This window comes from Myotis nattereri (genome assembly GCF_964212035.1).
Source record: "Myotis nattereri genome assembly, chromosome: 9".
Classification (NCBI taxonomy): domain Eukaryota; kingdom Metazoa; phylum Chordata; class Mammalia; order Chiroptera; family Vespertilionidae; genus Myotis; species Myotis nattereri.
In genome coordinates this window covers 57,278,675-57,297,909 of record NC_138084.1, presented here as the reverse complement: position 1 = coordinate 57,297,909, position 19,235 = coordinate 57,278,675, and the positions used below count along the sequence as shown (strand labels likewise).

The window sequence follows — 19,235 nt, the reverse complement described above, 5'->3', positions numbered from 1 at the left end:
CATATCTGTGGAGACAGAAATTAACTTACAGAAACATGACTGTAATGCAGATAATCCACATCCACTGAAATGCACAATCTCCCTAGTGAACTTTAACTGACTTCCCTTCCCCACTGTGAACGAAATCTGTTTTTCTGCTGTTACGTACACTCCTTTCGGCATCCTGATGAGCTGATGTTTGGGTATGAACTTTGAATTCTCCTTTGAATCAGTTTTAACTCCTTTCAAGTTCCCTTATTCATTAAATTCAATTTTGGACACATGTTCATTTCATATTTGTGTAAGAATTGTGGTTTTACTTTTTCAAAAAAAAATCATTTTATCATTTTGGATCCCAATGTGATGCACAATGAATTCACCTGGAAGACCAGGTATGGGCAGCTTCAACCCAGACATGTCTTTGGCTCTCCGAAGTAAATCCAAGTAGCAATAGAGTTCTAATTTTGCTGACAGCCCATACCTATACATTTTTTTCTACTGATTGTGTTTTGTTTGTTTCTAGTTTGTTTATGGCACATAAATTATTCCCCAGTGGCAGCTGTGGCTAGGAATTTGATTTCATGTCCTGTCATTTGGTAATCTCTGTAAATGGATTATTAGATAATCAAGATCTCTTTGGGGTGAGATCTGACAGCAAATGTGTTTTTTAGTAATTTTCTTTGTGTTTTTTGTCCATTTTGAGCTCAAATCAATTAAAACTTCTGTGCCCATGTTGAAGGAGGTCAGCCTTTTGATATGTTGACCAGAGAATTTTTATGTTTTTGAGTTTTCCCTTGAACTGTGACTAAAAATAGAACTAAAGCAACATCTTTTCTGCTTTCTCTGTGGCTGTTTCTGTTTGTAAATTAAAAAGGCCTTTATCTTTCATTGTGTATGTTCTCTTACATCTGGAGGACATTAATAAATTAATAATAAAATCTTTTTTTATTTGTACATATCAAAGGAACTCTGTTCAGATTGAGTTATAGAGATAAATAAGCACTTATGTAAAAAATTCTAAACTGTCTATAAAATAAAAAAATTTGAACTTCTAATACTTTGAAAGTTCTGAAATAAAAATAATTAGCCCTGGCCTGGTAGCTCACTTGGTTAGAGCGTTGTCCCAATACGCCAAGGTTACGGGGTCAATCCTCAGTCAATGCACATAAGAGAAGCAACCAATTAAGCATAAATAAATGGAACAACAAATTGATGTTTCTTTTTCCCCTCCTTTCTTTAAAATCAATAACAAATAAATAAGAAATTACAGAAACTAAAAAACTCTAAACTGTAAAAATTACATTTACACTGTTAATGTAAATTCTTAGCAAACAAGACTGATTAATGATCTTGGTTTAATAAAAACAGCTTTATCTTCCCTAATTTATCACTGTGATGTGGCCTTCTCTCTCTGCATTTCAGGCAAATCAGACTCCTTCACATCTGACCGTGCCATGCTGTTCCACTACTCTGTTCAAGCTGATCTCTCTCACAGGCAGTTCCTGCCTGTCTCGATTCAGTAGAAAATAAACTCTTTCTGTAAAATTAAGCTCAGTGAACACGTCCTCTTATCACTCCTCTGTACAATAGTGCTGTAATGTGTTAATAATAATTAAAATAAGTGTATTGAGCTCCACAATAATTATGTGCTTGCCCATTTGATTCACTTAACTCACCCAGTAAGTGATCAGTAATATTGCCTCCTTTCTCTTTTACTCCTCTCCCTTAAGTTAGCCTCGTGTTTCATACATGTAACATTTTAAAAGTGATAGGGAAACTGTTTTAAAACTTTAAGTGAAAAGGACAGTTAAAATAGTGAACCTATAACTCAAAAGTCTCAATTTTTGAGACTTTATGAAATAAATTTCTTCCACTACTGGAAGAAATTTGATACATGATTCTGTACGTATTTCTTAAGTAATATAAAATGATCAGTTATTCATTATTTTAAAAAATGAGGAAAAGAAGATAAGCAAAATATACCTGGTAGAACAGTTATCTTGACATTTTCCCATTAAACACAGAATGCTTTTCCAGGGTACTAAAATACAGTGAAGTTACCTGAAAGAATCGCGCCCTGTGAAGCCTGGCCCGACATTGTAATCCACATTAAGACTTCCTTTCCAACTGTCATCTGGTGACGCGGTTCCCCCCATATGGCTGCCAGGAGAAAATGAAACACAGAAAAAGGCTGAACATCACCATTTCTGAGAAAAAAATCATGAAGTGTGATAACGAGATACTCACTCATATACTTAACAGATACTTATTGAGCATTTACTAAGTGCCAGGTACTGTCCAAACCCCCTTCCCTTGTGAGCTGACATTCTAAGGAGAGTCATAACCGGGACACATAAGCAAAACATTTCATGTGTTAGTGATAAGAGCTAAGGAAAAATATACAGAGAAAAAGGAAAGCTGTGGCCTCCTTTTGACTATATTTATGTAGGGCTGCATTAGGTACAAGAAATCCTAAAAATATGAAATACATGACTGTGCTAAGAAGAAATTAATTTATAGAGAGGCCACTCATGTAGTAGGTATTCATAAAGCAATTATTAAATGTTATTGATACAGGCTTTTAAAAATATATAAGGCGATTTGAAAAGGAAAGGAACATCAATTATAGAATACATATAATAACAGCAAACATTAATATAATGTTTACCATATTTTAGATACTTTACATACATGATCTTTTCTACTTCTTATAATGATCCTATCAGGGAGTAACTATTTCTGTCCTCATTGTACAGATAAAGGAACTGAATTGAGAAAGATTGAGTAAATGGTCTAAGTTCACATATCCAAGTGGTGGGCAATATATTTTTAAAATGCAGGTCAAGTACAAATATCAAACGAATATTTAAGAAAATCCAACTGCTTCAAAAATCTCAAATAAGTATTTTTATCTTCGGGCACAGTTTTGCTTTTGAGACTCATTTGTAGCAAAAGAGTAATGTTTTCTTAGGCACTAAACCAGGGGTGCGCAAACTTTTTGACTCGAGGGCCACAATGGGTTCTTAAACTGGACCGGAGGCCGGAACAAAAGCATGGATGGAGTGTTTGTGTGAACTAATATAAAGTCAAAGTAAACATCATTACATAAAAGGGTACGGTCTTTTTTTTTTTTTTTTTTTTTAGTTTTATTCATTTCAAACAGGCTGGTTCCAGCCCGCGGGCCGTAGTTTGCCCGCGGCTGCATTAAACTGCCCGCATTTATGGGGGTAGAGGAAAAGGTACGCTCTCTTATTCTACTTCAGAAGCTATTTTGATCTGATACTTTTAACATAATTAGGTTACATTGATTTTAGAATATCAAATGAACACATTAGTACAAACTATCTTTTTCTCATATCCAACAAGAAAACTGTACCGTAATAATATTTCTGCATCATTATATCCAATGGGATGTACAGGGATTTTGGGTATTCCCACTCCTTCTTCAACATCCAATCTAAAGGTGTACTCTGCAAAAATAAATTGCATAAAATGAAAACAATTGAAGAATCTGAGCCAGGGGTATAAAAATATTTTTTGTTACTATTGCAGATTTGCTATACATTTGACATTATATTCAAACAAGGCCCGGTGCACAAAAATTCGTGCACTTGGAGGGTCCCTCAGCCTGGCCTGCACCCTCTCGTAGTCCGGGGCCCCCCAGGGGATGTCCACCTTCTGGCTTAGGCCTGCTCCCCCAGGGAACGGGTCTAACCTGTTAGATATCCTTAGTGCTGCCACAGAGGCGGGAGAGGCTCCTGCCACTGCCACTGCGCTGGCCAGCCGTGAGCCGGCTTCTGGCTGAGTGGAGCGCCCCCTGAGGAAGCGCACTGACCACTAGGGGGCAGCTCCTGCATTGAGCGTTTGCCCCCTGGTGTGTGCATCATAGCAACCCTCTGCTATTAGGGTCAATTTGCAATATTACCCTTTTATTATATAGGATTAAAGTTCTGCCCAAATCAATGATTGTTTTAACTAATATGATCTATTTAATTCAACAGTAAGAAATTAAACCATTTACATTCTAATTTAAAAATCAACTATAGGTATTGCAGATTCCCAAACTTGTTTTGATATTTCACACAATTCTCCTGAATTTTACAAGCATATTTTATTTTCTCAAGGATATCCTGAATCCTTGGAGAAGCTTCAGTTAACCAGAAATCTAGAAAATGTGTCCGTATTCTGAAACTAGAAATAACTATAAAAATTTTAAAGGGAATTCAAGAGATCTTGGGAATAAGTGGTAAACATCTCATTCAAACATATTCTCATTAAAGAAAGGTTGAAACATATTATCAGGCTTAAAAACCTCCTTGGGACTTTGACTGTCCACCAAAATAGAATTTTATAACACTGAAACACCTATTTTAAAAAAAAGGTTTCAAACAAATGACATCAGATTCTACCTTAAGAAACTAGAAAGCAAAGATAAATTAAAAATCAGCAATAGGACAGAAAGATCAGTGCACAAATATAAGAAATAAGAAACAGAAAAATGATAGAGGTTATCAATAAAACTCAAAGATAGTCCTTTGAGAAGATTAATAAAACTGATAAATCTTTAGCAAGATGGATCAGGAAAAAAAGAAAAGTACTTAATTCCTTGCTCATATCAGGAATAAAGAGAATATTACTCTAGTACCTGCAAACAAAAAAATAAGAATATTATGAACAACTCTATGCCCATAAATTCAATAACTTAGATGAAATGGACAAAAAATCCTTGAAGACACAAAACTATCAAAGCTCACTCAAGAATAAATAGATAACCTAAATAGCCATATATATATATTGAAGACATTGAATTTGTAGTTAAAAGCATTTCTACAAACAAAACTTCAGGCCTGGTGGGTCTACTGGGAATTCTACCAAACATTCATAGACAGAATCAATTCCATTCTTATAAACTCTTGCATTTAAAAAAAGAATATGAGATAGTCACCAACTCATTCCATGAAGACAACAGTAGTGACAACAAAATGAGGACCGAGATATTACAAGAAAACAAAGCTATAAGCTGATATCCCTCCTGGAGGACTGCAGACTAATATTTTAACAAAATTTCAGCACAAATCCAGGAATATACCAATATATAAAAGGATAATGCAATGTGACCAACAAGGATGGAAAGGTTGGTTTAACATTAAAAAAAAAACCCCAATCAATTTAACTTAAAGATAAATAACTTATTTTTATTTCAATAGATGGAGTAAAAGCATTTGACAAAATCCAGCATACACTTCTAAATGCATGTGTTAAGATAAAAACTCTTCCCACATTACCACAGAAGTAAACTTCCTTAATCTGACCAAAACAATCTGTAAAAAACATACAGCCCATATGGTTTGGCTCAGTGGATAGAGCGTAGGCCTTCAGACTAAAGGATTCCTGGTTGATTCCCGTCAAGGGCATATGCCGGGTTGCAGGCTCAACCCCTCGCCACCAGTAGGGGGTGTGCAGGAAGCAGCCAATCAATGATTCTCTCATCATTGAAGTTTCTCTCTCCCTCTCTGAAATCAATGGAAAAAAAACAACATATTACAACAAACATCCAGGATGGTATCACACTTAACAGAGAAAGGCTTTTTCTTAAGGCAGGAACAAGGCAAGGATATCGGTTGTAATAAATTTTTTCAATTAAGTACTAGAGGTACTAGCCAGTGTAATCTATACTAATAAAAGCGTAATATGCTAATTAGACCAGATGGCCTGACAGCTGAACAACCTTCTGGACGACCTTCTGGACAAAGCTGGAGCTGCAAGGGCTGAGCCCCTTGCACAAATTTTGTGTATCAGGCCTCTAGTAAGGCAATAAAAAGAAATAAAATTACATCCAGATTGGAAACAAAATGTTTTTATTTGCAAGTGACATGATTATCTATGTCAAAAGTCTGATGGAATCTACAAAAACTCTATTAGTGAGTTTAATATGCTTGCAGGATACAATGTCGATGTATTTCTTCTAAAAATACAATAGTATTTCTATGTACCAGCAATACAGCTGGAAACTGAAATTTAAAATGTAATTTAAAGATAACAAAACTATAAAATGCTTATGGATAAATGTGCAAATAAATATATATATGATGTACTAGTAAGGTGAAACTTTAAACATGCTGACAGAAATGAAAGAATGCCTAAATAAATGGAGAATTGTACCATGTTCAGGGATCTGAAGATTCAAATTTTTAAAAAATATCAATTCTCCTCAAACTGATCTATAGATTTAATTCGATGTCTTTCAACCTCCCAGGAGGCATTTTTGTGAAAACTGGTAAACTGGTTATAAAAGTCAAATGGAACTGACCTGGAATAGTTACAAAAACTCTGAAAAATAAATGCAACTTGTAGAACTCACATTTCTATCGATATATATAAACAGGTAATATGCAAATTAGCCAGGCGTCACAACTGGCTCGAGGAGGCTGCATCACAAATGCTCAGGAGGAACTGCACACGCAGATGGGTGGGAGGGGACTGCGTGCTGCCCCCAGTCCCAGTAGACACACACACACACACAACAGGGGTGGCGACGTGCTCCGAGCAGCTGCGTGGTGTGGCGTGGAGCATGCCCACGGTGGGTGGTGGCAGTGGCCGGAGCGAAGCAGCCCCAGTCCCAGATGCCTGGTGGCGGCTGCAACATAACAGCCCAGGTCCTGGGTGCCGGAGGGAAACCGGTGCTGGCAGCCAGGGGAAGGAGGGCCTATTCTTGCATTGGGCCTCTAGTTAGAATATAATGTTAAAAGATTGATGATACTACGTGTTGGTACGGAGGTGGCAACTGGAGCACTCATACACTGCTGCTGGAATATAAAACGGTGCAACCACTTTGGAAAACAATTTAAAAGTTTCTTTAAATGCTAAATATACCTCTATCACATTACCCAGCCATTCCATTCCTATGTATTTACTCAAGAGAAATGAAAGCATGCATACAAAGAGGCTGTATACAACTCTTTAGAACAGCTTTATGTATTACTAGAGGCCTGGTGCACGAAATTCGTGCATGGGTGCCATCCTTAGGCCTGGCTGGCTATCAAAGTGTGAGCATCTGGCATGGAAGGGCAGATCCCAGCTGACCTCTGGGCCCTGGGCAGCACCTGGGCCCGTGCGCCCTCCTCCGCCTTAGTCACAGTGCCTGAGTCCCCACGTGGAGATGTGGTGAGTGTGACTGGACGTCATGGGCCAGGGTGTAGCGTGGGCCTCTGGGCCGCCCAGTGGTGCTGCATGGAAGCTGGGCAGGCATGCCAGAGCTGGAGGTGCTCTCTCCCAGCCGGCCTCGCAGACTGGCTCCTGTGCAAACCCACGGGGAGCCCACCCGTCCCCTGCAGTCCCAGCGGCTGTGGCCCGGCTCACCGGAAGAGGCCGCATGGGTGCAGGGTGGGCTCCTCGTGGGCACCTGGCACCTGTGCGCAAGGGCTTCCCTGGCGCACAAGCCCTGGTGTCCCAGGGGAGGGTCGCAGGGGGAGTGGGAGCGAGCTTGGCGGACACCCCGCATTCTCACCGCACCTCTGTCCCTGCCACCCCCATCCCCAGGTAGCTGGTGAGAGGTCGCAGGTGTTGCAGACGCCTGCCATGTTCCTCACCGCCCCCTGGTGGTCAGCACACATCATAGCAAGCGGTCAAGCTCCTAGTCGTGGGGACAATTTGCATATTAGGCTTTTATTATATAAGATAGCCCCAAACTGCAAACAATCCAAATTTTAATCAACAAGTAAATGAATAAACAAACTAGTACATCTATTTAATGGAATACTATTTAGCAAAAATGGAATGAATTATTGACACATATCAACAACATGGACCTCAAAATAAGTATGCTGACAGGAATCAGATCAGGGGTTGTGTAGGGGTTAGCAGGGAGAGGGCAGGAAGAGTTGAGAATGAGCCATTACAAAGAGATGAGAGGAGTCTGGCCGGTGTTGCTCAGTGGTTAAGCGTTGAACTATGAACCAGGAGGTCAGGGCACATGCCCAAGTTTCGGGCTCGATTCCCCACTGTGGGACGTACAGGAGGCAGCAATCAATGATTCTATCTCTCCCTCCCTCTCCCTTCCTCTCTGAAATCAACGAAAATATATTAATAAAAAAAGAGATGTGAGGAAACTTTTGGGTTATAAATACATTCATTAATTTGATTGTGGAGATGGTTACATAGATGTCAAAACTTTTCACACTTTACATATTAAATATCACAAAAAAGTCTCATTGGTATTTTTAAAAATAGAAATGTATGATCTAGAGAAGCATAAAATCACTAGGCAATTCTGAAAGCCTACATCCTAGTTTGGATTTGAGGATCTGTGTTTCTGAACCTCCTCTCTGCTAAAAGTAGGGAGAGAACTGAACTGACCATCCTTTCTCCATGTCCACATCTCATGAACATTTAAAACTAAAATAATACAAGGGAAATGTCTGAATTCCTAGCAAGAGCAATCCGAATTATTATTACACACAGCTTGAATGTTGTTCTGTAGATGCCTGCTTCTATGCCTTCTAAGGGCAAGTACTATTTTTGCAGCAACGGGTAGACCATGACAGGCTCATCCCTTACCTTTAGCTGGGTAGCCTGGAGTGAGCGGGTCACCAGCGCCATTCAAGTTTAACACGTTCCCTCTCTGGGCTGCAGATCCAGGAAGGTTCCATCCTTCGGGATACGGCCGTACCTCAGGGGCAGAGTAGTCGGCTGGATCTGAGTACAAGATGATGCCTATGGCTCCTGCCGACATGGCATTGTTAACCTGCAGGGGCAACGTGCAGTCCATGACGCAGAAACGGCAAATGATTGGCTTATTCACCTTGAGCTCGGCGTGTCAGCATTTTGAAAAACCCTAACTTAACTCTGGTGCCGTGTCACATATAGAACTTTTTTGACCTTAATAATGCAAGCAAATTCAGACACTGCTTTTCATCATGCTGTTACTCACTTAGTTCTCTTTGCCTTGAATATAATGTCTCAGTAAACCTAACAACTCTCATTTATTCTACAAAACTCCAAATCAGTTATCACTTCTGGAAAACATTCCTACTGTTCCTAAAACTGAAAAATTAATGTTTCCTGCCCTGGGTGCTTAGCTCAGCTGGTTAAGCAGTGTTTCTCAACCTTCTGGCCCTTTAAATACAGTTCCTCATGTTGTGACCGAACCATAAAATTATTTTCGTTGCTACTTCATAACTGTAATGTTGCTACTGTTATGAATCGTAATGTAAATATCTGATATGCAGGATGGTCTCAGGCGACCCCTGTGCAAGGGTCGTTAGACCGCCAAAGGGGTCTCAACGCACAGGTTGAGAACCACTGGGTTAGAGCATTGTCCCAATATGCCAAGGACTCGGTTTTGATCCCCGGTCAGGGCACATATAAGAATGAACCAATAAATGCATAAATAAATGGGACAACTAATATATCTCTTCCCCCCTCCAGCTATCTCAATCTTTCAATCTCTCCCTCTTCCTCTCTCTCTAAAAATAAATAAATAAATAAGGGAAAAGTTAAAATTAATGCCTCCCCTCTTTGTACTTCTATATTTTGTACATATTTCTATTTTAGGATGAATAAAAGTATTTTAAGATCTTTTAAATATCTTTTCTCCCCTGGGTTAGCATTCTAAGAGGTTAGTGTTGTTATTAGCATTCCCATTCTATATATAAGAGAATACTGGCACGGAGGGTGTTTTTAAGAACTATCCACCCTCCAAAATCTGGCACATCATAGAATGACCACTCCCAATATGCGTGGAACTAAACTACTTTAAAATTATCTGCAGAATACTCAAATTGTTTAAAAATTGGCCACAGTGGTTCTGTAAATGTTTTCGTAATTATCCATACTGACCATGAATAAGAGAATATACCCCCTATACAGTGATGGCGAACCTTTTGAGCTCGGCGTGTCAGCATTTTGAAAAACCCTAACTTAACTCTGGTGCCGTGTCACATATAGAACTTTTTTGATCTTTGCAACCATAGTAAAACAAAGACTTATATTTTTGATATTTATTTTATATATTTAAATGCCATTTAACAAAGAAAAATCAACCAAAAAAAATGAGTTTGCATGTCATAGGTTCGCCATCACTGCCCTATAATATACTAAATTATTCTTTACCAGAAGTGTTCTAGCAAAAGATAGATAACCATCAGTTTTGATCAACTAAAATGTTCAGAAAGCACTCATAGATAATGTTAGAGAGAGCACAATCTGTTACAACTTTTCTGAAGGGTAATCTGATAGTGCATATCAAACTTTTTAAACAATATGCCGTATGAATCAGCCATTCAACTTCTAGGAATCAATACTAAAAAAATGTATTTGAACATGTGTATGAAGACATGTTCACAATGGAATTATTTGTAATACTAACAAATTTAAGACGCCAAGCATCTGTCAACAGAGAAATAGTTAAATAAGTTGCTATCAATTCTGTGAAATATTATGTAGTCATCTAAAATAATGAGAAATTCACTTGATAAACATTTCCATAGAAATTACTAAGTATAAGTCACTATCTGAAGTGCTTTCCTACGCCAAGTCATTTAATCCGAACGAGGATTCTAGGAGTCTGGTACTATTGTTAGTGTTTCCATTTCAGACATGAGGAAACACTGGAACAGAAAGGTTAAGCAACTTGCTCACAGTAAAAGGCTTAGGGAATAGAAGTCCAGACTAAAGCAGAACCCAGGCTATATGGATGTAGAGTCCCAAACACTTACCGTGGAAGAATACCCACAAGTTATTGCTGAGGGAAAAAATAAAGTTATACAATGTATAGTGTCTGATGCCCTCTTTGTTAAAAAAGTTACATATGTAAAAATCATTATAGAGACATGTATTTATATTCATATTTCACAGAATTAGGTCTGGAAAGAACTGTTAAAATTATGGCTGGGCAATGAAGTTGGGTAATACAGGAGCGCTTTTTGGGCTTTTTTGTTGTTGTTTTTCTTAATCCTCACCCAAGGATATTTTTTTCCATTAATTTTCAGACAGAGTGGAAAGGAGGGGGTAGGGAGAGGGAAACGTTGATGTGACAGAGACACATAGATTGGTTGCCTCCTTCATGCGCTTCAACCAGGGTTGGAGAATAAATCCTCAAGGGAGGTACCTGCCCTTGACTAGGAATTGAACCCGAGACCCTTCAGTCTGCCAGCCGATGCTCTAAACACTCAGCCAAACTGACCAGGGCAAGCTTTTTAAAAAAAATCATATAAATGTCCTTCAATTAAATAAAAGAGAGCAAATATTGCATGGCCAGTGGGGCTCAGTAGTTGTGCATCGACCCAGGCACCAAGAGGTCTCCAGTTCAATTCCCAGTCTGGGCACATGCCCAAGCTGCAGGCTCAAGTCCCAGTAGGGGGCATGCAGGAGGAGTCAATCAATGTTGATGCATTGATATTTCTCTCTTTTCCTCTCTAAAAGCAATAAACACATTTTTTAAAAAGAGGGGGAAAAAGCAAATATTGCTTTGGTAATAAAATTATTAAAAATAATTTCCCTTTCTAGATATATGAGATAACATAAAAACAGGGTTTTCTGTGCAACCATGGAAATAGCTATATATATGCATATATATGTTCATAAATATATTTATAAAGCAATTTTGGAAACAATATAAGATGTTCATTTACATCTACAGAATATATCTTATCTTCTTCACTCTAGGACTCTAGGAAAACAAACAACACAGTACTTTATTTCCTCTGAAGATCTTCCCATATCTGGCAATAACAATCTTTCCCGTGCAGTTGATGCCCATTTCTCTTTCTAGTTTGAAAAAATCTTCAGTACGAGCGTAGTTTACATATACAAGATCTCCCTGCAGGAGAAATAAAAAAGAAAAACAATACATACCACTGCTATAATTAAAGAGAAAACCGAAGAATAAGTTTGCTCCACAACACTGCATCATCAAATGCTGTCTTTCCTGCTTGGGCTCAATAGATAGGTCCATCCTACTTCTATAGAAGTAGAAAATATTTCAGTATGCTCAAAAGTGTTTAAAAAATGACAATGCGTAAAACATTTTAAACCATGTATCCGACTTTGAAGAAACTACCAGCGTACACTGAGTCGTGGGAAGTAGGATTAAATAAAAGCCATTTTAAAATCCCAGCTATGTTTCATTTCCAACTATGGAGTTCATCTTAAAATGTCTATAGTCTGATCTATAAAATCACATCTATAATTCTGTAACAAAGTCAGGCTATGAACAAAGAAAAAAACTTGTAAAAACATCTATTGCTCTTACTGAATTAAAGGCATGATCAGCATTTCTTTATTTCAAAAAAGTGGCATTGGGTCCATCAGGGTCTCATTTTTGTGTTATTTATTTTCTTTCTTTTTCTGTTGTTCTTTTTTTTTAGGCAGTGTGTGAATAGCACTGAACCTCAAGGATCAGCATGCAGGGTCCTCCTAATCTCTTCGGTTTAGGGTTTAGTCCTCCACATAGGTTTTGTATAACAAAAGAAGTTTTAAAGAGTTGAATAAGAAAATGTCTTTTATTTTACCTCTGGCGTGCCTTGGGCTGAGAAAGCATTATATGGCGGTACAATATCTGTAACATTCTCATATCCATCGGGTGGCGGCTCAAGGTACGATGTTTTAAAAATCTAGCAAGCAATGACACACATGACATTAGAAAGAAACTTTCTAGATTGTTATTAAGGAATAATGCATCTTGCCCCAAGTATACACTTAAGATTAAGCATCCTGAAACTAGGTTCTGTAAGCAAATAGATAAATTCCACTGGCAACAAGGAGAAAGAGCCTTATCATCGTTATTGTCTTCAAAATCATGGAAACTTCTATACATGCATGCAATTTGGGGTAACTAAAAGTTCCCACGTGATGTATAAAAACAGGCTTCGAAGGTGGCACTCTCATGATTCTCCTATTCCTTTCAGCTTGTCTCTCATCTGTATTTAAATAATGTTTCCCTGTGTTTTGTCTGCAGTACAGTGCTAGCCTCATTCCGTACTCCCTTCCTGGGAGGTTTCATGGACTTAAAATTTTACCCATACCTGATATGCTTATGATGCCCGGCCTTCCAGACATGTATTTAAGGGCCTGATGGGCATTTCAGCGTGGATGTCCAAACTCAACTTCCTTAACTTTGCATTTATCTTCTCTCATCACAGGTCTACTTCTGCATTCCCTACTGCTATTATGAGCATCACTAGCTACCCACACCAGATGCCTAGGAATCAAACTGAACCCTGTCCTCCCCCCCTTCCTCCAATCACTAGTCAAGTCCTGCCAATACTGCTTCCTAACTATTTCTCAAATCTATCCCTCTTCCTCATTCCTGCTAACATCCTAATTCAGGACTTCATCATCTTTTACCTGCATTGTTGTCTTAGACTCCAATCTTAACTCCTTGCCTGGTCTAGGTCTAACCTGCAGACTGCCCAAACTACCTAAGTGCCTCTCTAACCACACCCTTCCATTTTGCTAGGACTTGTCAATGGTTTCACTGACTGAGGTCGAGTACCTCGCTCCTTAGGACAGTGTATAAGCCCTTCCATGACCTGCTCCCAAAACATATACAGTTGACCCTTGAACAACACAAGTTTGAACTGCAAGGAACCCCTTATAAGCAGAAAATTTTCAATAAATATGTAGAATACAGTAAAGGTAATTTCTCTTATGATTTTAATAACTTTTTTCTAGCTTACTTTATTGTAAGAATCCTATATAATAAAAGGGTAATGTGCAAATTGACCCTAACAGGAGAATGACTGGTTGCTATGATGCGCACTGACCACCAGAGGGCAGACGCTCAATGCAGGAGCTGCCTCCTGGTTGTCACTGCACTTCCACGCAGCTCAGCCAGAAGCTGGCTCATGGCTGGCCAGCGCAGCAGCAGTGACGGGAGCCTCTCCCGCCTCCTCTGCAGCACTAAGGAGAAGGGCTCCTGGGCTGCCAGGGGATGTCTGAATGCCAGCTTAGGCACGCTCCCTCAGGGAGCAGGTGGACATCCTCCAAGGGGTCCCCAACTGTGAGAGGACGCAGGCCGGGTTGAGGGACCCCGCCCCTGAGTGCACGAATTTCCATGCACTGGGCCTCTAGTATAGTATATAATACATATAACATACAAAATAAGCATTAATTGACTGCTTATGTTGCCAGTAGGCTTCCCGTCAACAGTAGGCTATTTGTAAAGTTTTAGGGAGTCCAAAGTTATTCATGGATTGTAGGTCGGCGCTCCTCACCCCATGTTGTTCAAGAATCAACTGTATACTGATTTCTCTCTTACTGTGGCTCGCTTTATTTCTTTTCATGGCTCACTTTATATTTTACACTCTTGAAATACAGAAAATCTTTAAATTCCCCAATAATATGAAATTAGTACATCTCCAGTTTTGCCAATATTTTCTCTTCTGCCTAGAATTCTCTTATCTTGCTTTATTATATGATTAATTAAATCTTAGAGCCCTAACCGATTTGGCTCAGTGGATAGAGCATCAGCTTGCAGACTCAAGGGTCCCAGGTTTGATTCAAGTCAAGGACATGTACCTTGGTTGTGGGTACATAACCCAGTAGCAGGTGTGCAAGAGGCAGCTGATTGATGTTTCTAACCCTCTATCCCTCTCCCTTCCTCTCTGTAAAAAATCAATAAAATGTATTTAAAAAAAAACCCTAAGAATCTTCATGTCTCACACATCAACTCTTTTGGGAAGCCTTCTATGACTTACAAGGAGGTATGAACAAAAAAGGGGGTTCTATGGAAAGTAACCTTACAAGATGATCTGATCATAAATTCCTAACTGGGCAGGTCCTGATGGTAGTCACACCCTAAACATATAACATTTGTTGATTTCTTTTAAAAAGTTTATTATCACACATTTGTAATACCTTAACCAATAAAGAAATTTTTTTTAATATAGTTTTTATTGATTTTTTACAGAGATGAAGGGAGAGAGATAGAGAGTTAGAAACATCGATGAGAGAGAAACATCGATCAGCTGCCTCCTGCACATCTCCTACTGGGGATATGCCCGCAACCCAGGTACATGCCCTTGACCGGAATCGAACCTGGGACCTTTCAGTCCGCAGGCTGACGCTCGATCCACTGAGCCAAACCGGTTTTGGCAATAAAGAAATTTTTAAAAAAAGTTTATTATCTCATTTAAGTACAATGTTCATTTACATATTTCTCCATAATTGTCTTTTGTAAAATTAGACATATAACTTTTTAGTAAAAGGTTGACCTTTGCATTAAGCAAGCACTGTCCATTGTTTCTGTGCATTTAGGTTAACAGGCCTTTGAAATAACCACCCTCAAGAGAGCACATAATCTTGTTAATTATCCTGTAATTCAATCCCCACTTTGTTTTCTCACACCTCCATGTGATCTTCCTATGTTCCCTCCTTAATTTCAAATGCATAAAAGGTTGCAACCAGGCATATGACATCAGTTGGACTCAAATAAACTCGTATAATAATTCTCTACAGGTTTGGATGTTCTGACATCAACACTGGGCCACATGACCCTTTTCATTGTAGATAAAGAACCCAATCAGACTCTTCAGAGCACTTACCACGTTAATTTGAAATGATGTGTTCTAATGTCTGCCTGACCTTATGTAGCAATAGAACCATGCCCTAGTCTTCATTCTGGTCACTGGACCTAACACTGTGCCTGGCACATAGTAAACACCGAATAATTAGTTTGCAACTTAACTTTTCTAGAAAACATGAGTCCCAGTGCACTATTACCAAATTTATCTTTACTTGACCCTAAATTCCAATTCATGTGAAAAGGTGGAGTTGTAAAGTATGAGAAGTACCAACAATTCTACATCACCTCAATGCCATGTTCATCCACAATGGATATATAATTGGCATTTGTCTCATTAGGGTAAGACAGGAGAACATCATAATGAACCAACTTGGCAGAGTCCAGTCCAAATTTCTTCCACTGGGTTTGGATTTTCTTGGCAAGCAGCAAATTTTGTTCTGTTCCCGCCAGATGCGGGAGCTTTGTAAACGAACTGAAATGAAGAGAGAACACAAGGGGGAGTTAGCGACTACTCTTTTCAGAGGACGTGCCTAAGAACTATTCTAGATGTGTGACTCACACTGTAGGCATTAACTTACCATTTCTGTACCAGAGATAAATAAAAAAAAAACCCAGCGAGCATTACCCATTTCTCGATGTGCCAGTGAGGGGGAGCAGAGATGGCCACCTCAAAATGAGCCTTTTGGGGTACTGATTATTTTAAGCTGGTTATTTCCAAGAAATAAACATCTCAGAAAAAAATCTTTGGCCTTTCCCTCTACTGCCTGAAAGGAATTCAAATGGAGAACCTGCATCAGAAAGGGAGATATCATCACAGGTAACTATAGTTTGCTATGAGCCAAATCTGATAGACAGGAAGGAATCTAGCAAGGCCCATTTGATCAAAGTCTTCTCTGTGTGCCGTTGTTTAAAATACGTATTTACCAATAAATACAGGTGACTTGCTGTCATGCCCTTTGAAGTCCCATGTGATTTGCATTCCTGCCCTTTGAAGTCCCATACCACAAATGCCCTTCCCTTTAGCTCCAGGTGCAATACTAGTCTGAACTGCGGGATCTGTCCTCCGGCCCCATATTCTTATGGGACCCCCGCGTATACATATGCAATAAATTTGGTTATTTTCTCCTGTTAACCCATCTTATGTTAGTTTATCAGTCCAGCCAGAAGACCTTGGAGGAAAGGTAGGAGGAAAATTTATTTTTCTGCCCCACTCCAGTTTGTTTCTTTTTAAAATGTGTTTCTATTGATTTCAGAGAGAGGAAGGGAGAGGGTGAGAGAGACAGAAACATCAGTGATGAGAGAGAATCACTGATCAGCTGCCTCCTGCATGCCTCCTACTGAGGATCAAGTGGAAACCTGGGCATGTGCCCTGACTGGAAATCGAAGCATGACCTCCTGCTGTAGCCACACCAGATGGCTGCTCCACCCCAGTTTTTAAATGTTTGTGTGTAGCTACAGGTTTCACATCATGCTCCCCTGGGAAAGAACACATTTCATGGTAAACACATACAATCAGTAGAGGCTCAGATGAGAACTCACCCTAGACAAACATCACGCCTCTATACCAGCGGCATGCCTTCTTGCTGCTCATCAGTAAGCGAGGACATTTTGGGCCAGTTGGGCAAGTCTATTTAACATTATATATATAGTGTTGCTTTATCATTTTGTATGAAATTGTTTATCTCACTAAAGAGAAAGTCCCTCCTGCTTAATTCCTGCCTGTGACCTAAGAATTATACAATAGAGGTTTGTTTAATTGAGTTTGGGCAATGTTCTCTCGGTTCTGAGTTTAAATGATTGGGAACATTCACGTGACCTCACAAATATATCTCATTAAGAACTACATTTTGCTTGAGGTAAGTAATATTTTAAAACTATTCCCCAAACCCCTTTCCCCATCAAAACAATAATACTTTCATAAGTTGGTTTTTTAGTCAACCAGAGGACAACCAAAAAAGGAAAATTAACATTTATTGAAAACTTACCAAATGCCAGGAACTATATGCCAGGTACTTGCACATGAATTATGTCATTGAATTCTCCCAATCCCTCTTCTATTGTTCCCATTTTGAAAATGAGGAAGCCCTGGCCAGTGTGGTTAGATTATTGGCCTTTAGATTTAAGGGTTGTGGGTTTGATTCCTGGTCAAGGGCACATACCTGGGGTGCAGTTTCGATCCCCAGCCTTGGTTGGGGGCATGTATGGGAGGCAACCAATTGATGTGTCTCTATCACATCAATGATGTTTCAGTCATTCGCTCTTTCTCTCTCCTCCCTCTCCAATCCTCCCTACACGTACTCTCTTAAAAAAAAAAAAAAGAAAGAAAGAAAGAAAGAAAGAAAGAAAGAAAAAAAAAGAAAGGAAGAAAAAAAGAAAAGATACTAAAATCTTCCTTTAAGAGATATCAGATACAAAGGAACTGGGATCAAATGGCCCCCAAATCTCAACAGGAATCTTGAAGGCTAGAAAACACTGAAGCCATGAGTTCAAATTTCTGAGAGTAAATGTACCACAGCTTTCTTATCCATTCATTTACTGATGGACACAAACTAGATCACCAACTTGCACCATACACAAGAAAAAACTCAAAATGGATTCGACTTAAATGTAGTCATGAAAACATAAAAATCCTAGAAGAAAACATAGGTAGTAAAGTCTCAGACATTTCTTGTAGCAATATTTTTTTCTGACATATCTCCTCTGGCAAGGGAAACAAAGGAAAAGAAAATAAGCAAATGGGACCACATAAAAATAAAAAGCTTTTGCACCATCAACAACGTGAAAAGACAACCCACTGAATGGGAGAACATATTTACCAACGATACATCAGATAAGGGGTTAATATCCAAAATTTATAAAGAACTTATACAACTCAACACCAGGAAGACAAATAATCCAATTTAAAAATGGGCAAAGGACCTGAATAGACGCTTCTCCAAAGAGGACATATAGATGGCCAACAGACATAAGAAAAGATGTTCAAGGTCATCACAGAAATCCAAATGAAAACCACAGCGAGATATCTGACAAAATAGACTTTAAAATGAAGGCCATCAAAAGAGACAACAAAGGTCACTACATAATAATAAAGGGATCGATCCAACAAGAGGATATAACCCCGGTAAACATATATGCACCCAATATAGGAGCACCTAAATATATATATAAAAAAACAACTTCTAGAGGACTTTAACAGAGAGAAAGACAACAATACAGTCATAGTAGGGGACTTTAACACCCCTCTGACTTCACTGGGTAGATCCTCCAGACAAAAACTTAACAAGCAAACAGACTCTAAAGGACATACTGGATGAGATGGATTTAATTGACATTTATAGAACATTTCACACCAATGCAGCAGAATATACATTTTTCTCAAGTGCACGTGGATCATTCACAAAGATGGACCACATGGGAGACTTTATAAAAGAAGATATACAAGTGTCTAATAAGCACCGGAGATGATGCTCAGCATCAGACAATGCAAATTAAAAGCACAACGAGATGCCCCTACACACCCATTAGACTGGAGAAGATTAAGACAACTAACAGTACCAACTGCTGGCTAGGATGGGGAGCACGGGCACATTCACACATGATCCCTGGCAATGGAAAGTGGTACAACCCCTTTGGAAGTCTGTTTGGCATTTTCTTATGTTGAACATATGCTTATCATCCCAAAACAGCAATCCAAAAGTAATGAAAACATATGTGCACACAAAAATCTTGCACA

The 19,235-nt window shown here is 39.0% G+C and overlaps 1 protein-coding gene across 1 annotated transcript in view; it reads right to left on the bottom strand.

Annotated features, from left to right (window-relative positions):
• Positions 1–19,235, bottom strand: part of NAALAD2 (N-acetylated alpha-linked acidic dipeptidase 2) — a 39,912-nt gene that overhangs the window by 18,381 nt on the left and 2,296 nt on the right. The window contains exons 3-8 of the mRNA XM_081098454.1: positions 15,788–15,974; positions 12,489–12,590; positions 11,672–11,797; positions 8,536–8,722; positions 3,356–3,449; positions 2,041–2,139 (exon numbers count right to left, since the gene is read on the bottom strand). Of these exons, the coding sequence (XP_080954580.1) occupies positions 2,041–2,139; positions 3,356–3,449; positions 8,536–8,722; positions 11,672–11,797; positions 12,489–12,590; positions 15,788–15,974 (795 nt within the window). The remainder of the gene's footprint in view (positions 1–2,040; positions 2,140–3,355; positions 3,450–8,535; positions 8,723–11,671; positions 11,798–12,488; positions 12,591–15,787; positions 15,975–19,235) is intronic.